Below are 13,138 nucleotides of genomic sequence, written 5' to 3'. Positions count from 1 at the left end.
TGACCCCTAGCGACCCCATAGACTGCAGCCTACTAGGCTCCTCCGTCCATGGGATTTTCCAGGCAAGACTACTGGAGTGGGGTGCCATTGCCTTCTCCATCTCCAGCAGCAGGATTAATCAAATAGCCCAATGCTGACTATAGTAAGACAGTCCCTATTATGACTGTAGGGAAAAACACTATGGTCACACAATTAATACGTTTTCCTCTTTTCCTCCAGAAAGAAGAAATCATCAAGCTTATTTTTGAAATATGTGGTAAGATTTGATGATCAAGAAAGCAGCCATCACTTTAAAGTACCAGTCCCTCTATGTTTAAGATTTGCATTTACCCAGAAGATGTATACTGTAGAGCTCATGGGAAAGTTTCAGCTTCATTTGCAAATTTGGTGGGAAACTGAAAGGAAGCAGTATGAGGGGCTGTGGGAATCCTGATTTAAAGAAAGAAAATCATTTTCCCAGAGTGGTTAAGAAGCATGAAGACACCAGAGTCTGTGCGCAGCCAGGCCTTTTGTTAGCACTGAGCTCATGCGTATTCAGTGACATTTGCCTGAGCCTGGGAAAGAAAGGGCAGCAAAGGAAACATGACCACAGGAGCCTCATTGGTATTTGAGTCCAGCCCAGCTGGTGACAATAATGTCTGTGTTTTTCCTGAAGCAAAAGGTCTTTCTAAATTGAGTTTTGAGACCTACATTTAGAGTGCCTGCCACTTCAAAAGCACAAGGACAGAGTTCAGAGGTCACCTTGTGTCACAACTCTATCTAAATGCTTCCGTGGTGAAATGTGTGTGTGCTCAGTTGCTCAGTTGTGTCTGACTCTTTGTGACCCCTTGGACCGTAGCCCGCCAGGCTCCTCTATTCATGGCATTTTCCAGGCAAGGATCCTGGAGTGGGCTGCCATTTCCTACTCCAGGGGATCTTCCCCACCCAGGGATCAAACCCGCATCTCTTACGCCTCCTGCATTGGCAGGTGGATTCTTTACTGCTGAGACAACTGGGAAGCCCCTGTGGCAAAACAGGCTTAAAACAGAGTTATTAGAACAACGAAGTAAAGTAAAAAGATTAGCCAAAAAGCAAGCAATTAATGGATTATGAAGATAAGATAACCTTTCGTGTTTAAAATGGACAGAGGAAGGAATATTATTATCCTTCCACATAGGGAACCCCAGAACTAGCTTGTCCCCCAAAAGTCTTCTGGACCTTAAGAAGCAGCCTGGGGCTCTCGGTGGTGACAGGCTAATTTAGACGTTGCTTCTGAGTGCTAGACACCCTGTAAAATAGCAGCCAGTTTCCTGATGATTTATTGTGAGAGTGTTGTTGGGCAACATAAGGATACGAATACACCAATGCAGCCCTGATACTTTTTACTGCTTAGGGACTCTGGCAACTGCTTTGAATGATAAACCATAAATAGAAGTTGTTTATTGACCAGTGTTCCTAGATCACTCCCCATGAACAGTTTCACAGGGTAAATGTTCTCCAGGCCTCCGTGATAAGATGAGAGTCACTGTGGGTGACTGGGGACATAAACCAGAGTAGCGGGGGGCTACTATGCTTACGCCTGGTTAAAGATCCAAATCTTTCCCCCACAATTAAAAAGTTTCATCCCATTACTTTACTCATCCACAGCAATGAGCAAGTGTTCATTTTCACATAAGGATATGGTTGAAGATTGAAATATTAGTGTTCAGATTCAGATTAAATACACATGGTGGGATGATAAAGAGCACATTTAGGATGGTGGTTATCTCTTACAGACAAGGAGGGGGATGGGATCAGGAAGGCATGCAAAGGGATGCTGAATCTCTTTAAAAGACTTCTTTATTTTAATCTGAGAAATTGGCTAGCTGTTTATTATGTTATCCTCTACAGCATTTTGATTTTTTGTGTGGGAGGTGTTTTTTTTTTTTTTTACAATGTATCATTTTGAAAAGAGTCAGGCATAGAAACTAGAAGGGAGACAACTGCCAGCTGTGTTCACAGTCACAGAAAAGGAAGGCTACAATCCAGGTCTCTGGTTCATCCCCGCCCCCTCCCCTCTCCCTGTGATGTTTTCATTTTCATTCCTGCTGTGTTTCTGTGTCCACATCCGTATTTCAGGTTGTGGGCGTAAATGCAAAGAGACTCCGCTGGAGCTGCTGTTTGTGATTGACAGCTCAGAAAGCGTGGGGCTCAAGAACTTCCAAATCATCAAGAATTTTGTGAAGACCCTGACTGACCGTGTTGCCCTGGACCTGGCCACAACCCGCATAGGCATAATCAACTACAGCCATAAGGTGGAGGAGGTGGCGCATCTGACCCAGTTCTCCAGCAAGGATGACCTCAAGCGGGCTGTGGACAACATGCAGTATCTGGGGGAAGGCACCTACACGGCCACGGCGCTCCATGCCGCCAACCGTATGTTCGAAGCCGCAAAGCCCGGTGTGAAGAAAGTGGCCTTGGTCATCACCGATGGGCAGACAGATACCCGAGATGAGAAGAATCTGACTGAGGTGGTGAAGAATGCCAGTGACATCAATGTGGAAATATTTGTGATTGGAGTAGTGAAGAGAAATGACCCCAACTTCCACATATTCCACCAAGAAATGAATCTGATTGCTACTGACCCAGATAGTGAGCACGTTTATCTATTTGATGACTTCATTGCTCTTGAAGGTAAGACAGTTCCAGGGGAAAAGAATTTATATTGCCCTTCCAAGAACCACATCGCTGGATGATCCTGACCAAAAATGGAAATCAGAAGGCTACTGAGGTTTACACCAGCATTAAATTGTAACACAAACTCTGAAGGAAAAGAGGTTTAGTATCATTCAGTTCAGAGAGTACAATCCTTATCTTTATTCATTTGTAGTAAGTGCTGAGTTGGCCATGGAGTTGTTTACCTGGGGTATCTATGATTGAAGGGCTGAAAAGAAAGGATAGGATTGGAGGGCATTGCTCAGATTAGCTTATGTTCTAAAAGTTACCTAACTTGGGTAAGAGATGGAGCAAGCCCACAGTAAGGCAGAAAATAACCATGGAATCAAAATGAATTAATAAGTCCAAGATGAGTGGGAAAAAGTCATGGTAATCTAAAGAGATGAGAGACATAGCAACTAGAATTATTCTCCTCTGTTCTCTCTTCTCTGTTTTTATGAAAACAGATAATGAAGAGTAAACAAGTTGACGTCAGGAGTTTATCTGAAAGAACAACATTTTGAATACACCTCACACACTCAGGGCTAATCTGATGGGTTTTCCTATGCTGCTTTACCCTTTCACATGTACTGATATTTCCTAGTGAGGCAAGCTAAGACACTGAGTCACCTGTAATTCAAGTGTGATCAGTATCACTTTACAAGGAAACATTCCAGGTCACTGGAAACTCCTAACACATTCTGGCAGAGCCCACACCCAGAAAGCTTATGAAATAAGTAAAATTTATACTTACTATGTTTGCAGGCTTCAGTTTGACCCCATCCTTCCTTCTCCACTCATCTGGGAGCGGGGCCTGACATGGCCTGGCATGGGCCCTCCTGGCCTCATCCTGCTCCCGGGGCTCCGGGTACCCACACAGTTGGCCCTGAGGAGAGCAGACCACACTCAGAACCTTCCCACTTTCCCTCATACTTCAGACCTTCCTAACCTGGGGTCTGGCTTCCTTAACATTGGATGACTGGAGGGTTTATCTGGTGCATCCAGTCTCACTGGGCAGTTAATGTGTTAGAAATGGCCAGATATATTACGCATTTCAGAGACAAGTTATATTTTAATAACTGAAGAGCTTTGTCATCTTAACCAAATAAGTTACTAACGTGAGGGGTATATTTTTGGACTGGTTTATCTTTTGCAATTGCCAAAATCAGAGCTAACTGCCTGATAAACTTATTATGGGTGAGACTCGCCCCTTCCACAGAGTAGTTCCCTCTGGATAAAATGAAGTTAAGTCATCTGTTTGCCTATTTGGACCATTAGTGACTGAACAACAGTTCAGTCACTAAGTCGTGTCTGACTCTTTGCAACCCCGTGGACTGCAGCACGCCAGGCGTCCCTGTCCTTCACAACCTCCTGGAGTTTGCACAAACTCATGTCCATTGAGTCAGTGATACCATCCAACCTTCTCATCCTCTGTTGTCTGCTTCTCCTCCTGCCTCCAATCTTTCCCAGCATTAGGGTTTTTTCCAATGAGTCAGTTCTTCATATCAGGTAGTCAAAGCATTGGAGCTTCAGCTTCAGTTTGGGCCTTTGTATATTATTACATTAAATTATTTTAGATGGTCTCTTACAGATGATGTAAAAATGCTTTAAAAACTTAGCTCCCCTAGTAGTTGACTCCAAGTGCTGGGCAAGTGGAGAGTGCAGAAGATCTTTATAATGAACATATTTGAGTAATGTTTCATTGCTTCTCCAAACCCTTTTCTACTTCTCTTTTTTAAAAGATACCCTGAAGCAAAAATTATTTACAAAAAGTTGTGAGGATTTTGAAGCTTACCTCTTTCATATTTTGGGTTCATCACCGCTTCAACCTGGATTTGGGATATCGGAGGAAGAACACCACGAATCTACTCCAGAGCCCCAGAAGGAAATTTCTGAGTCTGTAAGTAACCATCTTGCTCAATTTGTGAGCCTAAAATGGTATATTCTGTCTGCTCTATATCCAAGACCATCTTGTTCTGAGCTTCCAAGAATCAACTGAGGTATGGATATTTTCAGGTCCTTGGCTCTAAATATTAGCCTTTTGTCTCCAGATTTCTAGTTCTGAAATAGCTCTGGGGCTTATAAGCATGAATATGAGACTGATAAACATTTTCATGTTTTATAATTATTAATTAAATCCTACAAATAATATTTTTATATTATACCCCTGCCAGTGTCAAAGGTAATCATGCCCACTAGAACAGATTAATACGACACTATCCGAATCACCCCCTTGCCACATTTACAGATCTTTCTGTACCAGGTTGCAAATCTCCCGTTTGTCCGTGTATCCACTCCACACTTTGCACCCTTTCAAGTTTCTGGCAAGTGCACACATGCTCAGTCTGTGCTCTCCCTCCCTCCCACCCACCCTCTTGCTCATTTAGCTTCCCCCGCCTGTACCCAGGGCAGGGACAGGGAGGGAGGCTATGCACGCATACAGCACAAGGCGGATGCTTCGTTCAGAGCTCCCCAATCATGCGTGTACAAGAGAACTACCTCCTGAATTTATTGAGACAAAGGTGATTGTCCTTAGAGCAAGCCTCTGAGCACTGACCTCAGCCAGTCACGTCACAAGCAACTCTTAGTTTCTTATTGGTGAGAACTGGAGAGCCTCTCATAATTACTGGTGAGTGAGTGATGTAGTCTCTTTCCCACCAAGTTACAACCAAAGCTGGTGTGAACCGATATCTACCACATGTACAGACATGGTCTGGCAAGTAAGTACACAGCAGAGTCCCTATTTTATAAGCTCAATGAACTCCCCCTGTGGTATCCTTTTATGAAGTCTTCAAAGACATGGAAGATTTATTTTGAGCCAGTGCAACAATATTCAAGTATCAGGATTCCACTAACTGACTAGGAACCGAAGACTTGAGAAACTCCCAGACCAGCAGGTGAATGCAGGACCATTCAGGAGTCAGGCCTAGGATGCTATTCCTGCTGTTGTTGTTTAGTCATTAAGTTGTGTCCGACTCTTTGCCACCCCACGGCCTGTAGCACACTAGGTTTCCCTGTCCTCCACTATCTCCCAGAGTTTGCGCAAACTCATGTACATTCAGTAGGTGATGCCATCCAACCATCTCATCCTCTGTTGTTCCCTTCTCCTCCTGCCCTCAATCTTTCCCAGAATCAGTCAACTTATTGAAAAAGACCCTGATGCCATTCCTATGGGGACAGATTACAGGACTCACAAGATTTTTATATTATATCCCCAAAAAGGACAGAAAATTCTGTAATCTATTTGATTAAATACTAACCAACTTCAATATGGGTAATTCCAATTAGGGCAACAGACTGCCCCTGGATTATAGATTGAAATTAACACACACTTATACCACATGGTCTAGATCAGGGGGTCAATAAACCCTTTTTGTGAAGGGCTATATGGACATGAGTTTGGGTAGACTCCGGGAGTTGGTGATGGACAGGGAGGCCTGGCGTGCTGCAGTTCATGGGGTCACAAAGAGTCAGACACGACTGAGCAACTGAACTGAACTGATAGAGGAAAGATTTGGGATTTTACAGGCCACTTCATCTCTGTTGCAGTGACTCAACTCTGCCTTAGAAGTGCAAAAGGAGCCATAGCCAGTACCTCAGTGAATGAACATGTCTGTGTTCAGATAAAACTTGTTTCCCAAAACAGGTGAAGATTCACATTCAGCCCATAAGGGGTTGCCAACCCTGGTCTTTACTAAGCATTTGAAAGTAAATTATAGATGATAATGTACACAGTCTATCTTCTCCTTCTCCTGTGATTTATCTCTTTGTCCCAGCCCTAATCAATTCATGTTCCTTTCTAAAAACTACCTCTACAAGAACAAACTCAGGTTTCATCCAGCAAGCAGTGTCTAAACAGAGCTCTCCTCAAAATCAATGAGTTCCAGTGAGGTGTATTAATCATTTACCGTGGTGCTCAAGGGTGGCTCTTAAGGTACAGTTCTTGCCCAATAGAAGTCCATGGTCTTTAAGAGAATGGATAAGTACAGGGAGTATTAAGAACTTTAGCAGAGCTATGGAGGAAGCTCAAGAGATGCTGCAGTTAATCTCAGGGCGGAGTCATGTAAGGCTTTACAGAGGAGCTGGTGTTGAGCTAAGTTTTAAGACTAGAAATGGCAACCCACTCCAGAATTCTTGCCTGGAGAATCCCAGGGACAGCGGAGCCTGGTGGGCTGCCGTCTATGGGGTCGCACAGAGTCGGGCACGACTGAAGCGACTTAGCAGCAGCAGTAGCAGCAAGAGTTCTTCAAGGCAAGAGCAGGAGGAAGGGTATTTCCAAGAAGAAGGAACATGTGGGGGCAAAGGGGGAATCCATAGGGAATGGAATTTTAAGAAATTAAGAGAAGTTCAGTCTAACTGGAGCCAAAGGTGTACCTGCAGAAGGGCAAGAGTTAAAACTGGACAAGTAATTGGAGGGCTAATTATAAATATGTCAAACTAAGGAGCTTGAACTTCATCCATAGGCCAGGCAACCAGAAGAAAGCAGAGGAATTTTAAAAACAAGGGTCATACAGTCACATTTGGTTGCAGGGTGAAAGAGAAATAGAAGGAAGAGGAGGAGAGGAGACTGGAGGTTGGGACGTGAGGAGTAATGGTCCAGGTGAGAGATAATAAAGCCTTAAACTAAGACAGGGGCCATCAGAATAAAAGGAAGCATGGATTGGAAAGCCATTTCTGGGTAGAGATTGAAGGGTGAATGGAGGTTAGGGAGAGGGCTTGGGAATGATGATTGGATTCTAGCATGGAGATGGGGTGGACTGAAACATCCACTGAGATGGAGAATATAGCAGGCAAGCTAGGGGTAGGGTTCTCTGAAGGAAAATAATGGGCTTAATCTGTACCAAAGTGGAGGTGGCAGAGGGACATTCAAGGCAATGACACAGAATGAGGGACAGCAAGAAGAACCTGTGACTCTGGTGTTGTGACCCAGTAAGTTAGATGCCCTGAGTGACAAGTGACGTTAATAGATTATGGCAGAGGAAGCATTCTAGTAGCTGGGGAGGGGAGGGCATGAGAAAAGTCCATCCAAAATAGTTTAGATTTACAGCACCAAGAGTTACATGATGAGCATCAGTTGGATCTCCCTATGGGGCTTCTTACTGAGAGTGGGAGCTTGTAATGAACTCCTAATGGGAGTTTGTAATGAACTTGAACTTGGAGAGTCTCTCTTGAATCTATGCCTTCTCACCCTGGCTCTCTTTGCAAAAGCACTCAAGACTGAATTTTTAAAAATGAATGATCCTAATAGATATTTAGTCTGAACAAACATATATGCATTTACATTCACATTTAGATCTGTCATGTGTATATATAATCTATGTTCTTAGTTGCTCAGTCGTGTCTGACTCTTTGCGACCCCATGGACTGTGGCCTACCAGGCTCCTCTGTCCATGGGGATTCTTCAGGCAAGAGTACTGGAGTGGGTTGCCATTCCCTCCTCCAGGGGATCTTCCCAACCCAGGGATCAAACCCAGGTCTCCCACATTGCAGGTGGATTCTTTACCGTCTGAGCCACCAGGGAACACTCATAAATACAAAAACATATTTATATATCTATGCATGCACATGCTTTATCTAAAAGTATTATTATAGTATTGAAACATCCAAAGTAAAATGAATCTGTCAAAACCTTCCAATCCTCAGTTTGTTCCCAAGCCTACCCTAGGCAATATTGCAAAATAAATGATGTCAGAAGTCCTATTTCCCTTTTTGTGTTTCTAATTACCTTCTCTGTTGTCTTCCTTTTATCATTCCTTAAGATACAAAGCTCAGTATTCCTTCTTTCTCTCCTAGCAAAAATCTATTTTTTAGGGGAAAATCTGTTATCAGTTATTTACTCTTTTGTGAGTGGTATAAGCCAATGGGTCAAGAAAGACTTGCATTTGAACTATTTTATCTAATTGTGTAATGAACATGATGTACACTAAATACCTACAAACAGATGTGCTGTGAAATAGAGACAGCAGAAGGATTTCCAAGATTCTGCTAAGTTCATAAAGCTTTGGCAGTTCTTGCTGTGTTGCCCTTTTGGGCCAGTCTTAGGAAATTAAACATGTACATCATCTGTTCTACTCTGTCTCTCTCCTGAAATCTCAGGAAAGTTTAAACTTTCTTCTGAAATCTATCACATTTTACATCGTTTATAATGATTTTTGTAGGTACCTTAACTAATGGATTTGAATTCCTTGAGGGCAATTATATCTAATTAAACTTTGTGTCTCCTGGGACCTAGACTTGTGCTTCATCTTGTACACAGTAGATGTTCAATAAATACATAAGGACCAAATGAAGGCTATACCAACTGTTAGGCTAAAAAAGAAATCTGAAGATTTTCTTCAGGGAAAGTCATCAATTATACTGCGATTCAAAAGACTGTATACCTAAGAAATCCTTATCTTTTATGGGACTAACAATGTTGGCACTTCATGTTCCTTCCTTGTTTCAGGGTGTGGCCAGCTGTAGAAAGATTTCCTGGATATAAACTGGAGAAGGGCAATCAAATCAAGTAAACATCATTTAATCAGGTCAAGTGGCCATAACCAGTAATGGCCCATTAAACAAATAAGTGTATGAATGTCCTGCATGAAGTCACTTTTTGTCATTCTAAATGTATTAATAAATAATGTCAATGCACAGGGTCAATTCACTGGACCCAGTTTCTTGTAACAAGATTCCAGATTTTTGTTTTCCCCTTGAAAGAGTAGAAAGGAAAGAAGCCCTGTCTATCCTTTCCACAAAGCTCCTTTTTTGTAAGATGAAAAATTGTTCCCAGACTGCAAACAATTTAGGTAACTGGCAGCAAAGGTTTTTTTTCCTCTCTGTAGAAAGGAGGCTGTGGGATTCCTATGAAGAATGACTGATTCCATAGCAACCCAGGGAAGTCAGTCAAGCTGGTGTGGGAAGAGTCCCTCTGAGTAGCTCCTGCATGGGGTGGACAGGGGCTGGAGGCAGAGGGGGAGCCCCAAGTCCTCTCCTTTTATATGATGTGGTCCTGATGTATAGTCCAGTGCCAGCCTTAAGCTGAGCATACAGCTTCCTCATTTCTGTGGAAGTAATGGATGCTCTGTACTGAAGTCAATTACAAAAAGCTAAAACAGCAGGCTGACTCTGCTAGCTGTCCCATCCTCTCTGTCCATCCTGTTAGTGAGACTCTATCCCTCGTCCCCATGCCACTGGCCTCAGTTCTCCCCTTCTGTCATGATCACGTAAGCTGCTCAAAGGTCTTCGTCTCTATTTTCAGTCTACCTCTTCGATCTCTTACTCTCCTTTCCCCACAACCCTTACTTGTTCTTACTCCATCTCCAGATCCGTTCTAAAGAGGGCCACTTCTATAAAGGGGAATGAAATTGGGTCATTTGTGGAAATGTGGATGGACCTAGAGACTGTCATTCAGAGCTAAGTTGGGAAGAGAAAAATAAATACCATGTATTAACGCATATATGTGAAATCTAAAAAAATGGTCTAGATGACCCTATGTGCAAAGCTGAAATAGGAACCCGGACATAGAGAACAAATGTATGGATACCAAGGGGGAAAGGATGGATGGGAGGAGTTGAGAGATTGGGATTGATACATATGTTCTATTGATACTATGTATAAAAATAGATAACTAATGATAACATACTATATAGCACAGGGAACTCTACTAAATGCATTGTGGTGACCTGAATGGAAAGGAAATCCAAAAGGGAGGGGATAGATGTATTATGGATGATTCACTTTACTGTACAGTAGAAGCTAACGCACTGTAAAGCAACTATACGCCAGTAAAAGTTAATTAAAAAATAAAGAGGGCCACTCTGACACCAGGGTTCCATTGACAGTTTTTTTGAGAACCAAAGCCCTAGGCAGGTTCTGCCTCGATATTGGAATTGGATGTGTCCTTTCATTCTCAGACCTGACTGTGGACTCCAGCCTCAGCTCTGATGTGACACCCACTTGTCCCCTACCGTGCTCTGGGGCCTGTCTATTCCCTTCTGCCTCTTCTGAAACCAGGACCTTCCTTCCCTGGCAACACTTCCAACTCCTTCCCCAGAGGCAGGAAATAGGCTTCAGACTCTCACATCTAAAACCTTCCCTAATCCATAGTTCTTATGTCAGCTGTGCTTCTATCCTATCTCTAGCTTTATATAATAAAGTTATTCCACAGGCCAATCTCTGCTACTCACGTCCACACACCCACCCTCACTCTCCTCCTCTCCGTCTCCCTCTGGCTTTCATTCTGTTTCCTTACTTCCATTCCCTTCCATTTCTCTGGGAAGCCCTCCGAAGTAAACTTGCTGCCTCTACTGTGTCCTGAAGCTCTGCTGGAAAAGTCACCAACAACCCTCTCATTGCTAAATCCTTATCATCCTATTCTTACCTAATTTCTCTTTTGCATATATCACCCTGTCACTGCTGATTTTGGATTTTGCAAGTCCTCTCTCTCCCGGTCCTCCTTCTGAGCATTCTTTCTCAAATGCTTTTGGGTTTTTCTGTCTCTGTTTACCCCTTAGTATTAAACTCAATTTTTCTGAGATCTGTCCTTGGCCTACTTCTCTTCTTACTCCATATTCTCTAAGTTTCAAAGCCATATGTGCTAACAGTTCTCAAATCTGCCTCCCCATTCCAGATCTTTCTCCTGGGTCCCAGATACACATTTTGATTGTCTGTGTACATCATCTTCTGGGTGTCCTGCAGGCACTTAATGGGAAATGTGATCATCATGCTGCTCCTATAGATCTCCTTCATAGAATATGGTCCCTCCAACCAGCCGGGCATCCGGCAAGAAACCTGAGATACACCTGGAGCCCTGTTCTCACAGTATCTTTCACACTCATTGGTACTGTCATCTCTGGTCTGTTCTTGTCATCTCTTGACCTATGCTCTCAACTCTTTTCTCCTCACTAATACCTCTACCGCCTTAGATCAGGGCCTCATCATTTCTGATCAGTACTTAATAACAGGGACTCAAAACTCTTATCACATCTCTCTTTTCTATATCCTCTTCAGTTTATCCATTACTTGCTGATAGAGTCATTTTATTTTTTTGCCCTGTTAAAAATAACATCATTGAATTGTTAATATTTCTCATACATATGATTCCATTTTGGCTGAATTTTCTTAAAAACCTGTCTGTAATGGCCTATATCTTAACTTGGTACTGAACATCCATGACAGATTAGGAAAAAGACATAAATATTTGAGTACATCTATATTTTCTCCTTACGTCTTATTCAAGTAAAATTTTATAGGTTGCTCAATAATACTATACTCACTATTGAATGAAGTAGCCTATTCAGGCATACTCAAAGGCCATAATCAATACTTTCAAAACACAAAGACTTTTTAAACTTTCAAAACACTTGAGACTAAGCCTAATATTAGTTTAGTTTCTCCACTGACATGAAAATTAAGTTGATTTCCTGAAATCAGACCTAGTTTTTGTAAGTGGCCTTGATTAAGCCACATATACAGATAAGGCTATATTGGTCAATACTATAATTTATTTGTTTATAAAGTAAAATTAATACTCTCTCATTGTGATAGTCAAAAAAACTCAAATTAAACTGAATAGCACCTAATTATTAGAATTTCCAGGTGATGTGCCTGTGGAAACCTAATATATTGCTTATCATAGACTTATAAGCCTTAATATGTAAGATGTTTCTCTCCTATGGAGAAGAAAAAAGTAGCATATTGCAAACTGATCTAGAAAATAATACTCCAGATCTAGAAGTCAGCAAACTTGACTGACTCAAGTTTCAATTCTGAAGTTAAATCTTTGTCTCCAAAGTTTGTACTTTTCCTGCTTTGTTATTTCAGAGATTAATATGCATCTACTTAGTAAGTTGTGGTCTTTTTCTAGACTTAAATTTTATAGTGTATTTCACAATGAATGATATCTTAGAAATGAGATATGACAGCAGCCTAACATTGCATGAATCACCTGTTTCTTAGTTTCCTCATTTGTACAATAAGGCATTATTACCAGAATATTCTTTTGTAAAATATGTCATTAGAAACAGTCAACAACTTTCCTGGGCAATGCCAGAATGAAGGAAATTATACTAATGTACGAGAAGGTTTAAACAGAATAAAACCCTGCAGTTTACCTCTAGGAAAGCTGCAGGCGATCCAGGGAGGTGCAGCCCAAACTCAAGGTGCTCCTCACAGTCCTCAGCAACCTTAAATGCAGACAGAGAGTATTCAGTTTAAGTGCTGGAGTGTTGAGAGATCTGGCTAAGAAGCACTATTTTCTAGGAAGGGCCAGTCAAGGTCAGAACCTAGAAGCGAGATACCTTGCAGGCATGGGGAGTGGAGCCAGTTGGCAGGAGTAGGATCCCCACAGCTCACTGGGAGCAACGTGGCTCTGCGCTTCTGGGAAAAGCTAAGTTTGAGCACATGAACCAATGTACTTGATCATCAGCATCTGTCCAGGGGAGACAGGAGCTCAGGTTCAAAGAGCTTGTCTGTAATATAAGCA

The 13,138-nt window shown here is 42.2% G+C and overlaps 1 protein-coding gene across 3 annotated transcripts in view; it reads left to right on the top strand.

The window, feature by feature from the left end:
* COL28A1 (collagen type XXVIII alpha 1 chain) overlaps positions 1-13,138 on the top strand; it is a 179,204-nt gene that overhangs the window by 157,881 nt on the left and 8,185 nt on the right. For all 3 annotated transcript variants that reach the window (XM_081531558.1, XM_081531557.1, XM_081531559.1), the window contains 3 exons: positions 220-256; positions 2,098-2,652; positions 4,416-4,573. In XM_081531558.1, coding sequence (XP_081387684.1) covers positions 220-256; positions 2,098-2,652; positions 4,416-4,573 — 750 coding nt within the window. The remainder of the gene's footprint in view (positions 1-219; positions 257-2,097; positions 2,653-4,415; positions 4,574-13,138) is intronic.

The sequence above is a fragment of the Giraffa tippelskirchi genome, chromosome 10 (assembly GCF_054371585.1).
Source record: "Giraffa tippelskirchi isolate mGirTip1 chromosome 10, T2T-mGirTip1v1.2.pri, whole genome shotgun sequence".
Taxonomy (NCBI): domain Eukaryota; kingdom Metazoa; phylum Chordata; class Mammalia; order Artiodactyla; family Giraffidae; genus Giraffa; species Giraffa tippelskirchi.
The sequence above is the reverse complement of the archived record's forward strand: the minus strand, read 5'-3'. Positions and strand labels throughout refer to the sequence as shown.